Genomic DNA, 14,378 nt, shown 5'->3' with positions numbered 1-14,378 from the left:
TATATCAAATATGAATTGAAATCGATGATGAAAAATTTTAAATATTTATCGTTGTCATAGAATAAATTAATATTATTAATAAATAATGGTATTTCTTAAATAATTAATATTTTAATATTATATGACGTTTATATTTCTTAGGAATTTTTTTCTTTCTTTAAATTATGCATAAAAATACTTTTTTTCATTATATTTTTACCAGCAAAAAACCATGTAAAAGAAAGTCATCAACTAAAGATAGGAAAACTTTATATTAATAAAAGCAATAATAACTTGAGTGACACCTAAAACCAGGACTTAAAACCTCAATGATTACTTCGGGTTCAGTTACAATTCACTTTAAAAAAAAAAAAAAAAAAAAAATGTTGGTATCGATTTTTAAATATCAGTATAAAGGTTTTGATTCTGATAATGGTAAATATAAATATTTAGAGATATTTTATTTTTGAAAGATAAGAAAATCATCAAATATAAAAAATATGAAAATAAATTATGAGATCCAAATAATAGCAGTTTTAATAAGTTAATAGAACTCAAATAAGTAATAATTATCAATTTTAAATACATAAATGTATAAAAATAAAATATATCACGATCTGATAAAAATGTATATGAACGTGTATTTATGATCGTTTATTACAACATAAATATAAATATATATAACTATGACAAACAAATTTTATTAACTAACAAGCCGCGGACGAATAATAATATTTATTATTTATATATTTTTATTTTGGTAATTGCTCATGTATTACTATTTTCTGAAACTTTTAAAACTTAAAAATTATAAAATTATAAAAACATATGTATATTTACAACGTCAATTAAATTTAATAAACAAATTATTACTATCTAAACAGTAAATACCTATATGAAATAGTTACAAAGTAAAATTTTAATCGAAAAATAAAAAAAAAAATGAAAAATGATAAACGAACAAAAATTGATACCGGTTCTGGTTTGGGTTCAAAAAAAAGTTTCAAAAAGACTGGGGTTCCAATATTTTCAAAACGTTTTGGTTCAAATACTGTTATTTTTAGTTTCTGTTACAAGCTTTAAAAACCATTCACACACTTAACTAAAAACCAAAAATATTGATAGCATTCCACCATTAAATTTACTATTTATCTTTAGTATATAAACTATTAAAGTCGACTCTATTTAACTTTATATTTTATTTAACTTAATGTACTGAGCAAAATATAGATAATGATACATAGACATACAGTAATATCAAATGCATAGTAGCTGTTCGATATTAATACTAAATACTTTTTATTAATTTTGTGAAATTTAAAATTTCAGCAATTACTCGTGTTGGTGTTGCAAATTGTAGCATCCATTGCACTGAACACCAAACATCATCGAGAGCTGATCGATCATGAAATTCCAAACGTTTTGAATCAATTACTACTACCATCTGATGAATGGTATTATACGAACCATAGTGACAAATACGGCCGCTACGTGAAACATCATGCGGCTAGGGTATTGGTTTATTTAGGATTTTCATACCGAATCAATATTTCAGTTTTTGACATGTATCAAGGTAAGATATGTTTAATTATTCAATATTTCAATTATTATAAGTTGTTAATTTTTCAATGCATAAAATAAGTCTCCCTAAAACATTCGACAATAGTACTAATATAAATTTCATGAAATTTATATAATTCAATGTTCAATGATGCTAACGCGAATGTATAAAATATGTATACTTTTTAATGCTATAGGGTGCATGTTATTCCTATTTAACCCACTCATGTATTTAATAAAAAAGGGAAAAATATATTTTCTTTTGGATTTATATTTCTAGGATTAATCGAAAATAATAAATATAAATTATTTATAAATACATCATTAAGATGGACAGTATAATATTGATTATAAGATTTATTTAATTTTACCAAGACAATTTTTATACCATAAGATTTAATGATATATTTAAATAAGAGTTGTTGATAAAATTTTAATTATTATGATTAATTTTCAATGCTTATTAAATACTCGAGAACACTAGTAAATGCGTTTTATCATTGATATTTACTACACACATTAAACATAAACTTTACATTTACACTTAAATGTAAACATTTAAAAATTTAAATATGCATTAACATCAATAGCAAAAAAAAAGTACATACAATAAATAAATCATTATTATATTCTGTATAAATATTACGTAATTTATAGTATATGTGTAATATATTATTCTAAATATTACAAGTTTGAGTTCCATCACACACTGTTAGTTTTTAACAATTATGTATTTATATTGTTATTATTTTTATTAACAAGCTAAAAAAAATCAACTACCCCTATACACACTAAATAATATCAATCTACATAGAAATAAAATATCTTAAATAATTCTATGATTTTCGAATAATCTCTAACGATCTAAATATTATTTGCAACAGAATGTGATTTAACATATTATGATTTTAATAAAAAAAAATGACATACGTAATAGTTTGTCAAATGATTTAATTAATTGACTTCTGCTTTAAAAACTTAAAGTATGAGTGTTAAAGTATCTTGCCCAATTGAAATATCAAACTTTTCTTTAAAAACATTTCCTTCATATAAATTTGGAATATATATTTTGAAGTAGTCAACACACTTAAATAATATTATTCTACAAATCTCACGTAAAATATGAAATTTTTATATTAAATACATTATACCACAAAAGTTTTATTTCAAGATTTTTGAACAATTATTGCTTTTAGATCTTTGATTTTATTTAATAGGTAATAGAATACTTGAAAACAGTATACTTTTAATTTTTTTACACGACGAAAGATATGGAATTTGAGCCATATTGCCCATATTACTGAGGTTATGACATTAATGATAGTGATATAATTTTTCCCGTTTGTTTTTCATGTTAAAACCTTATATTACGTATATTAAATCTAAATTCCATGAATAGTTATTTTAATTTTCAATATAAAGATAGTGATTTTATTTTTAATTTGATTTACAGTGGATGATTGTTATTTTTTAACGGGATTTTAAAGTGTTTTTAATATAAATTTAATCAGTTTATATCTTATTACGACCTGTTATTCGATTTTTTTTAATGTTATACGTGAAAATTAGGTTATGTGTATAATACTATATATCGTAAACTGAGAATTATATTCAATATATTAAATCATGTTATCAGAGATGACATTAATATTAAATATTACAATGCTATTGTACTTTTAACATTATTTTTATCGTGATTGATTCTTCTTTAAGGAAATTAAATGAAATATATATATATCTCCTTACTAATAATACAAATTAAATGTTCAAAGTTTTAAAATTAATAATTCTGAGGTATACACAAAAATCAAAAATAACCATATTTTGCAAAATGTATCAAAAAAAGTAATATTTTATTAAAATTGAATTAAATTTAAGATAGATTGAATTTTAATGTAAAAATAAAAATTCTTTAGATTTTCAATAATACTATTTAGCAGTTATTATTTTAATTATTTAATCATTTATATTATTTTACTAAATTATATACACTTTAAGTTTTAAGTTTTAATAGTTGATAAATTCTTTTCTTCGATATAAATTTAAAAATATTTTTAATTACATAATTATGTTTAAATATTATAAGCAGCATACTAAAGTTCATGTATATTTGTTTTAATGCGAAGATAATGATTTTTGTTAGATTAGTGAAACTTTAATTTAGGGTAGAAGAACCGTGTCAGAAAATCTACAGAAAAGTTCAGAAACAATTGGTGACATTTTCAATGTATTCGATTTTAAGAATATCGATTTTTGTTATTTAGAAAACTATTTTCACTGATTATATTTTGATTAAATTCCGTATATTATGTCACATTATTTTCATAAAATATTTTTAGTTTTTATTTTTATAGTATTTTTGTTTTATTAAGTACATGATGTAACAATATTATTTATAATTTCACTAATACAATTTAAAATTTTAAAAACTTGTAAATTAGTATTTTTAAATATATATTTATTTTTAAAGTTAAAATTACAGCAGAAATGATTTTCATGAATATTATGATTATAATTTCTGTAAAACATAATTAATAAAATATTTAATTTTTGTTTTAAATCATAAAATGTTTAATACGTAATATTATACTTATAGTTATTTATAATAATGCAAAAATCATGAATCATGATATTTTTTCTATGAAAATTCTTAATTTATTACTAAAATAATTCTACGTTTTTAAATTATCTACAATGTTATTTGTTACGTATATTATATTCTAAAATGTTTGATTTTTTTTTTTTTTAACTATGATTTTTTATCACAAAGATTCTGAAATTACATAAATCTAAACAGGAATAATTTTTATCAAATTTTCATGTACCTAACATATATATAAATACAATTTAAAGTGTCAACCAGATGAAATAATTTATACTTAATGTTGTATTTATTTATTTATATTTTTAAATAATATTATTATTTTTTTAAATAAATCTACATAAAAAAATATGTTTGATATTATTGTATCATTTAATTATATTTTGGCAGATATACAACCAAATCCACCAATAACAAAAACATATGAAGATGAATACATTTCTATGACGTCCTTATCTCCAAGTTTTGTACTGAACTCAGATCAATCTAAGTTATTGGGTGTATCAATAGAAACTGCAATTATTAACGTGTTGAAAGAGATTGAGGTAAATTAGTGGTTTGATATATTGATGATTTATTTTAAGAAAAATTACTATTTAGAGTGTAACTATAAAATATATAGTTATAGATTAAGTTAAATTTTATCAATTTGTAATTATTCTTTTTAACTATTATAAATTCATTTATAATGCACTATTAGTTTTTCAAAGTAAAACTTATAAAGGTTAAAATTATAATACATCAATAACAAACACAATAGTGTTAGGACGTCAACATAATATAAATATGTATCACGTGTTTAAATATTTTTTAAAAAATGTTTTATTTATTATTCTAATAACCCAAAGTTAAGATAATTTGTTAGTTGTTACGAAGTAATTTTTACAACATTTAAATTTTGATTAGCTATTGAAAAAAAAATGATTTTACCATTTAAATTATAATTATTGTTTAGTTTAAATATAAAATTAAATAATATAAAAGAATATTAATATAAATTAAAATAAAAAATAAAATTTTAACATGAAATATATTCAAATGTCAACTATTTAACTATTGCTTGAAAAAAAAATAAATATAATTTTTAGCAATCGTTGAGTCAATCTGCTACACCATCTGAAGTGTTCACGTTACATTGGGCACTGAATGGAAAATCTTATAGTCTTTTACAAAATAATGGTATGTAAAAATAATTTTATGTCAATAAACACCAGTAAAACTATATATAAATAAATCCGATTAGATCATATTTACACGCCTGTGATTAAGTAAATAACGTAATGCATATCGTAATATTATAACGTAATCATGTATATTATTTGGTTTTATTTAATCTCTAGTAAATCATACGAAGCTCACAGATAAACGTATCAAAACGTATATTAGTAGGTATCGTTTGAATATTGTGTAATAATAATAATATGATCATCGGATTTATTTGCTGGTATTTGATGTAGCGTTTAGTTTTGATTGTTGCACATAGTGTTTACTTAATGTCGGTTATGCTTATTTAATAATTTTACGTTAACTGTTGTAACTGTTTTGACACCAGATCAACGGACGACCGAAAAGAAATATCCAACAGATGTGCGTTCGTCACTTTTTGTGCAGACTTTCGTGGCATGCGCCGCCAGCACCGTGGATCCCGTGATCTTGATCCGGTTGCTCGCCAACCGTCTAGTCACTACGCCACTTTACCCTCGAAACAGCTCAAGTATCACATCCATGTCAGGACAAGAACCGTTCCCGCCCAGAACTACAAGGAGTCGAGCCTCGTCCACGGACACGAATGCCAGCACCCGAAGGAAACGCGTACGTTACAATAACACCGTTATTTATTAAAATATGACAATATAATATTAATACGAGGGTACCGGTATATCATATTATACCTACTTTATACATTTTTTGTATAAATAAGTTTTAAAAATAATTAGGACAGCTACACATTTAAATCACTGAGCTAAATAATTCTCCGGTAAAGTAATTTCTTTTAAAAATATAATATTATTTTCATTATAACACATATTGTAATATTTTTAAATATTATAATACGTATGTATCTATCACCTGTTCAATTCCGTTTAATATGGGCAACCAATTAAACAGGATTTGAGTCTGGTACCAATCTACTGAAATGTCCATTTAAGCAGAATCAACTGCATGTGTATTTAGAAAAAAAAAATTAGGTTTATGTAAAATTATTTCTGCACACAATTGAATACCTATTGACTACCTGTATATAAAATATTAAGTACCCAAAAATAAAATTGTTTTAATAATCTATGATAATATTTGATAATATTTATTTATTTTATATTATTTGTAAATAAAATCTAATTATGAATTTCCTAATTTTAAGTTAAGTTATTCTAGATGACGATCAGACTTAAGTTTATAATATACGACCAAGGTAAAATTTATTTAAACGATTTATTAACTAATTTAAACACTAATAAGTGCATAAATATACGGGTGTTTTAAAAATCTTTAATGCATACAAAGTACACATCCTATTAACATAAAAGTGAATACTGATTTTATTTCGAAAAATACACCTCCTTTGACAATACAAAAAATACAATTATTTTAATTTAATTAACAAGCGTAAAAAAAATTCAATAAGTTTTAATTTTAAAAACTCAGATAATGTTAGTTAATTATATAAAATATTGTAGATTGTTAAGATAGAAAAATATGTAGAAATAAAAAAAATATTAATAATATTTTTGTTCAATCTCTATTAAAATAATAACTAATATTGTATTTTAATTATAGATATGTTATTTTCATAACTTTTTATTTCAGTTCAACTTAAGTCTAGATACCACAAAGTGTTATGGTTATGATCCAGTTGACGGAATTCCTTCAAAAGGAAAATCAAAATCGGTAAGCATAAATACTCGTCGACGTCGAAGCAGTACTAGCAGTGCAGGTGGTTTTGGTATTGAACCAGCACTACAAGCAACTTTCAATGCGTTTTCAAACATAATCAAACATGACATATTTAAAGATAACACAATGAGCCCAGACATCGATACAGATGAATATAGAAATTCTAGTGGTTAGTAAAATTATAAATATGACTTCTATAGTTATTGAAATAATAACAATAGTGTTACTGTATTTAAATGAAACTTAAATGAAAAAAATATATTGTATCATGAGACATGAACACACAACGGAGTATTTGAAATGTAATTCAGATAAACTGCATAAATTCAATAATATTAGTTTATTGTTGTCTTTTTAATCGAAATTTGGGTAATATTACAAGAAAAACTTGATTACTTCCTTGAAATTTAAAATATACAAACACGATGTACTCTTGTTCAAAAAAATAAATAATATGTTTAATTATTTACAGTTTCATTAACTTCGACAAAAGCACTACCCGGAGTACTCAACTTTCAATTTCCTTTGAGAAATCGCCCATCTTTAAGATCAGCCAATATTCGTAATACCACCAACGAACGATCTAAATCACAAGCAAACATAACAAAGGTAATATTAAAATTTAATATATTTTTTTATTTTTTTTTATAAGAGTACTTAAGTATATAAAACTGTTCTATAAATTCAAAATATCAAATAATAAAAAATAAGACTCAAATCCTTTACTTATATTTGTAATTTAAGAAGTGTATCACTTCAGGTTGACTCTTGTCTTTTTAGATCTTTTCTTAGATACTTATCTTTATCCTTTAGTTACACATTTGTATCCAGTTATCATTTCCTATTTTCAAAGTATTTTTCTTCTATTTATTGAACTACTACATCACCTACTCTATATTCCATAGATTCAACCTCTAGTATAACATTTTTGTTATGAAATTTAATTTAAAGAGTATGTCAATATATAATACTTAACATTGTCTCAGCTTTGTCAATAATATGTAATACACATTATGTTCATATAGATATAAAAAGAGTTTTTCTAGATCTCTTTACTCATTTAACAATAACTATTCAGTGTAATATATTATTAAAACTACTCATCTACACAATACTATATTTCTTCGTCATTATAATTTAAATAAATAATTAAAAAACTATTTATTATATTTAATACTTAAGTACTAAACGCATATATTGTGGTTCATGACATCAAATAAATTATATTCCAAACCTAACTTTTAATTTTATTAAATTATAAAAAAAAACTATGAACGTTTGAAGTTCGAGTTGTAAATAATTTATAACTTGATGAGTAAAAACAATTCAAGTTTTGAAAATTGTATATGAATATTATATTTATCGACATTATAACTATTACATACAATATGTATGTATTCACGTAGTTTATAAAGGTTAATTATTGAAAACAAAATTTGTATTTAATACAAAAATCTAATAAAATATATAAGTTTTAATTATTATAAATCACGTTTTTAATCCTTTTAAAAATGTAAATGAAATTATTTTTATTTTAGGTAAAAGGAGACTCTTACCAACAAACACCAGAACAAGAAATTTTGGCCTTTCAAAAACAATTGCAAAATTTACCTGATTTGGATTCTCCAAATCATGTATTTTCAAGACGCTTACCAGTAGATTCTACATTTGCAACGGCTACTGCAGAATTCGCACCAATTTCAAGACCAAGATCTAGATCTATGCCTCGTGTTGCTTACGAATCAAACCGCTACTTGACATTGCCAGATTCATTTCCATTCACTTGTCGCTTACCAAGAGGTCGTTCAGCTGGAACATTGGGATTTCAGGTAACTCGTATTACACACATAATACATGTCAATAAATAATTTAAAGAAATATATTAAAATATACGATAATATGAATTTGTATCAATTTGAAATGATAATTATACAATTTTAATTCCATAGGTTTTAAAATTAAATAATTATTATTACAAAATTAAAATACAATGGATTTAAATCTTTATTAATATAAACGTGTTTAATGTATTCATAAATAACATATTTCTAAAATTATATTTAATTGTTTAGAAAAAAATCTCCCATTATTGATTTAACTTAGTTAATATTTCAAATGGTGTCTCATTTGACTTGGATAAATTAATACTATTTATTGATATGTTTTATTTTTAATTCATTGTAAATTTTATTATAAGGAAAATCAAATTAAAATGTAATTAATAATCAAACATCACCTTTTACCCTCGTGTTGAAGTTTACAGCTAAAAGTGGTATTTGAACATTCTAAACCAATTATTTTCTATAAGTTGTGATTTTTATCTTAATATCAGCCAAGTACCTAACTACAAATTATTTTTAATTTATTATATAAAAAAAAATCGATTTATTCACTAACCAAATTGAAAATAAAAAATCATAGCCTTTAATAATTATTACTTAAAAAAAAATCAGATTAAATGTTCATAATAAAAAAATATTTCAGTACAATTTTAAGAATCAACATAATTCTCACTTCACACTAAACTTTAAAGTATATCATGACTGTTGAAATAAGTATCTAAAATAGTACATCCTTAACATAAATACGTTTTTAATTATACGTACTATATAATATATTAATTTTTATTTTTATCGTGATCTAGTAATAATTAATAAGACGTCACTGTACTTTTATGTAATTTTTTTTTATTTTTATTATTGACCTTTTTAAGCTCGAAAACTTAGGCCATTAGCTGTGGAAAGGCACAGTAGGTTTTTTGTTAAGGGTTTGTTTGTAAGGTTGGGACATGACGTGTTGTGTATGCGTGTGCCCCGTGGATTCGTCACTAAGAAATCGGGTGGTCACCCATCCGAGAGCTAGTGACGCCGGCCGATGCTTGACCTCGGAACATATTAGTGACTGAGGTCAACCACTGCGTCACCCAGCCAAATGTTACTATATAATAATTAAACTCGTTCGAGCACCTATTGCTCCGAACGTCTGGATGTTGGCTCCCCTGGCACAGCTAAGGCGACGCAACCGGTGCGTCCGTCTTGTTTTTGCATCGTCCGGCCCGTTCGGACGTACCTAGCTACCATTTTGTTTTCGGCGTTTCTTTTCGACAAGCTCCTCGCGTATCTACGCCGCTCTCGTGATCGACATATCGGTGCGATTCATTCGCCTTTGAACTCGGCCGATTACGTACGTGTTGACACGCGTCTTTGGTTTTGCACATTGTAGGTATGTGTGACATTTTGATGCAGCTTTGCACGTGTTTTGACTGATCACGTCGCGCGTACCTTCGGTTTTCGTGACGACTGCTCGTGCGCTGATAACGCTCGTGACCGTGTGTTGTCGGCACACAACCGTCGCACACAGAGCCAGCCATTATACATCTGTCGATTAATCGAGTTCCTATACGTCTGCATTTTTGTAGTTCTAACGTCACGGCTGATTGATTGATTGTCCGTGTTCGTGACGTCGTGACCGTTTGCCACGAGGTCACGGTAGAACTGTTGATGTCCGGGGACTGAGGTGTCGCCACTAGATCAGTTGTTCTTGTGCAGTGTCTGTGGTGCACGTTTCTTTTTATATGTTAATTTTACGTACCTTTGTCATCTCCAGCCTGTTTAACGATAAGCCCCTTTTGTATAATCTGTAAACTATTATATATTCATAACTGTTATTGAATTATTATCATATTCATGTTTAGAATGTTATACTCTCGGACCTCGGTAGAGATATTTATTACCAGATTACAATATTTACTGTTATTTTGAAATGCATAGTCCTAATACCAAATTTACTGCATATTTAGTTATATTCACTTCAGTAACCATTAGATATTTTTGAATTTCAATAAAATAGTAAGAGAATCAACCGTACAATAGGAGTGATCTGACTTGACAAAATTCTTATTAATAAGCTTATATTTACCACATGCGAGTAAATAACTTAATATTTTTTAGTGCATAGACGCCAAATGTTTACATATAATATTTATTTTTATTTATTTACTAACAGACTGAGTACCATGGACCATGTGGCCCAATGGTTATATCCAACCAAGCATCGTCGACGTATAACAGCTATCCGGTAAACAGTAACGACACGGGTAATAATGCTGCGTGCAGTGGCAGCATCGCAGGAGGTGGCAGTGGAACCGGCGCCTTATCTTCGGGATCGGGTAATACGTATAACAGTAGAAGAAGCTCGTACTCTCCCAGTGACAGATCCAGGGGAAGAGATAGCATAGCATTTACACACGGTGGCGAAATACATATTTCAGTTACGCCTTGGCACAGGAGCATATTAATTTTGTTCGAGGTATTATTTAAAATCATTCCTTCAATGTGATATCATTCTACTTACAACTTTAATATGTTTTAATTGTATTTATTACATTCGTTGTAGTCGAGGACACAAAAATTGGCCGGTGTATCCCTCTACCCGCCCGCCATATAATTACCATTATCCATGGGTTCTCAAGCTGTTTCACGCCACCACATTGTTACAGGATATGCATATAGTGATAATAAGTCTTAATACTATGATACCCACTGATAAAAAATGGCATCAGACCAGTTTTCGTGTTCCCGACTATGATATGTTCAATTTAATGATACATTGTTATTTATCAAGGCAGCACCTAGAAACAATTTCAAAATAAAACCTATGAAAAAAATATGATATACAGATACATAATTTTGAATTAATAATAATGAAAAAAATTCTAGTAGTTAATATTATTATTTATCTAAATTATAATAAGATCACAAAGATAAGATTTGCATTTAAATCAATATTAGTATAAATATATTATGATAAACTACATATTTCTTATTACATAAATTATAGGTACTACAGTTTATTATATATATAAACAATAAGTAACACAATATATTCTATTATATCTACTCGGCAACGACCAGTTTTCGTCAGGCGACGGCAAACAACACCAGTTTTTCACCCTCGCTGGGTTAACGATCCGTAAGCCATCCATGTTAGTGAACCACACTCTTATACTAAAGTCGACCGCTGAGTACGTTTCCTAAGTTTAATGGAGTATAGATGATAGAAGTCTAAGAATAATAACATAAAATACTTGAAATGGAGATCATTTAATCAGTAAATCTCAGCATTTAATGATTAGACTTTTTTTAATATTCATTTTTTATTCTTAACATTTCGACAAACACAGTCGTTTCTTTTAAACGACGTGTGATATCTTGTGGCATTGGGAGTAAAGACATGTTTTTATTTATAATATTGGTTTAGTTAAGCAATTTATAATAAAACTTTGCAAAACTGTATAAACTTTGCAATCTTTGGAAATAAAAATCGAGTATATAACTTTCGAAATTTCAAACAAGATATCGATACGATATAAAGCTATGTTTAGGTACCTTCTTTTTACTTTCTTATGGGAAGGTTAGAATAAGATCCTTTTTTATTTCATCCCTACACTGTTAGAGACTAAAATTCTAAGTCTCTAGATCCAGTTATTCGGTCAACATGGACAATAATTCTACATGGCATACTCTAGAGTTCACCTAAAAGTTTAGTCGTTTTTTCACCTTAGACTTGACAGAAGAACGACTTATGTCAAAGAGATGCTTCTGGGTCAACTAGTATACACACAACGACTAAAGAAGCAGGGAAAATCTCTGCATGTGTTCAACCGAGTTGAGTTGAAGTTCAAAGATGAACGTACTGACTGACTAGAATTACTAGGCTGAACTTCTGCAGTCTTGAAGTGAACAACGGAATTTTTAGAACCACGGGCGTAGGTGTTGGAGATCACTAGTGTGTATGCATTTTGCAGCAACGATTTACTCATAAAACGATCATATACATTTAATATATTGAACAATGCGAGTATTTCAACTAAGCTTTATTATATTTGAAAATAATTTACTTTTTAGTTCCAAAAAGAGTGAGCAAAAAATGAAAATAGCAATAATATTGATGAAGACATAAACATCAAAGCACCAGTAACGAAACACGCACGCAAACGTTGAATTATATCAAGATGGCAGCGTTGATATCTGCGTCGTTAGTCGTTATAGTGTAGTAGATGTGTTACGGTTTAGTGACTGCGAAGTCATCAACCAATTGCCAAAAAATGGTAGCAAATTTAACTTATCAAAAAATGTAAACAACAGATTTTTGTTTTTAATTTTAATTTTCATGTTTTTGGGCAAATACTCAATTGTTTGTATACGTATGAATGTATGATATTATGTAACATAATATTTAAATTGTCATATAAAACAAGTGTTGTTGTGTCATCGGAAAATGGAGCGATGAAAATTTTATTTTGGCATGAAATTAATTCAATAATTAATGATCACACATTATATTCCTGTTGTTACACGGCAACTTGATATTGACTGAAAAACATAAAAATATCCATTTGTGATATCATGGAAGAAAATAATATGATAATTTTATTTCTTAATTTAATGAGAAATATAAAATTATATTATCAAACTTTGCGCTGATTATTGTAATATGATAATATTAATTTATGATGGAATTAAATTATTTTATATTAAAAAGTCTATCAAACTAATTTATTTTATTTATTTATTTTTTATAATATGTTAGACTTGGTTGCGAACTTCAAAAACTGAACTAAATGATCAACATGCATTATGTGTGGAAATGAGAGAATTTATGCGTATTGTTAATCATATTGGAGGAGAATATTCACAGTGGTATAATGAGATAGTCACTGAATTCAAAGAACTTGTGAGTGTTTTATATTTATTAATCGTTTTGTTTTTAATTTAATATTATTCATAGTTTTAATTCATATTAAAAGCTTATATCATCAACATTAAGAATACAGTTTAACATTATTATATGAAACATTAAAACATACATAATTTACTATAAACAATAAATATATACATTATACATACTAAAGTTATACGCCATAATAACAATAACATATTTTTATAGTGCATAAGTAATTAATTAACATAACGATGAAGAATTTTAATGATAGTTGTTTTCACTTAAACATATATATAATTTTTATTTCAGTCTATTGAAATTGAATTTAAAGACGGAGATGCAGTTATGGATACAAATAAGGAATATTCAAAGGTAAAATAATAATAATATAAATAGCTAATATATTAAAAGTATATTAGCCAATATACATAATAATTTATTAGTTTGTAAGAATGTACTATTGTAATAAAAAAATGAACAATATTTAAATAATTTGAACATTTAACACTGATTTATTCTGATAAAATATGCATAAATGTATGAAACGTAAATAATATTTTATTTATCTACATCAAATGATAATGCAATTTAAATTATTTTTAATGTTATTTAGCAACAG

At 25.9% G+C, this 14,378-nt stretch overlaps 1 protein-coding gene across 1 annotated transcript in view; it reads left to right on the top strand.

The window, feature by feature from the left end:
• The window catches only part of LOC112596837, a 120,071-nt gene that overhangs the window by 62,009 nt on the left and 43,684 nt on the right, over positions 1 to 14,378 (top strand). The window contains exons 15-24 of the mRNA XM_025342660.1: positions 1,309 to 1,552; positions 4,532 to 4,686; positions 5,230 to 5,320; positions 5,694 to 5,953; positions 6,950 to 7,205; positions 7,509 to 7,645; positions 8,575 to 8,865; positions 11,042 to 11,344; positions 13,628 to 13,771; positions 14,069 to 14,131. Coding sequence (XP_025198445.1) covers positions 1,309 to 1,552; positions 4,532 to 4,686; positions 5,230 to 5,320; positions 5,694 to 5,953; positions 6,950 to 7,205; positions 7,509 to 7,645; positions 8,575 to 8,865; positions 11,042 to 11,344; positions 13,628 to 13,771; positions 14,069 to 14,131 — 1,944 coding nt within the window. The remainder of the gene's footprint in view (positions 1 to 1,308; positions 1,553 to 4,531; positions 4,687 to 5,229; positions 5,321 to 5,693; positions 5,954 to 6,949; positions 7,206 to 7,508; positions 7,646 to 8,574; positions 8,866 to 11,041; positions 11,345 to 13,627; positions 13,772 to 14,068; positions 14,132 to 14,378) is intronic.

This window comes from Melanaphis sacchari, unplaced genomic scaffold, assembly GCF_002803265.2.
Source record: "Melanaphis sacchari strain LSU unplaced genomic scaffold, SCAv2.0 Contig34_pilon_pilon, whole genome shotgun sequence".
In the NCBI taxonomy this organism is placed as follows: domain Eukaryota; kingdom Metazoa; phylum Arthropoda; class Insecta; order Hemiptera; family Aphididae; genus Melanaphis; species Melanaphis sacchari.
Note: the sequence above shows the minus strand (reverse complement) of the source record. Positions and strands in the feature narration are given on the sequence as shown.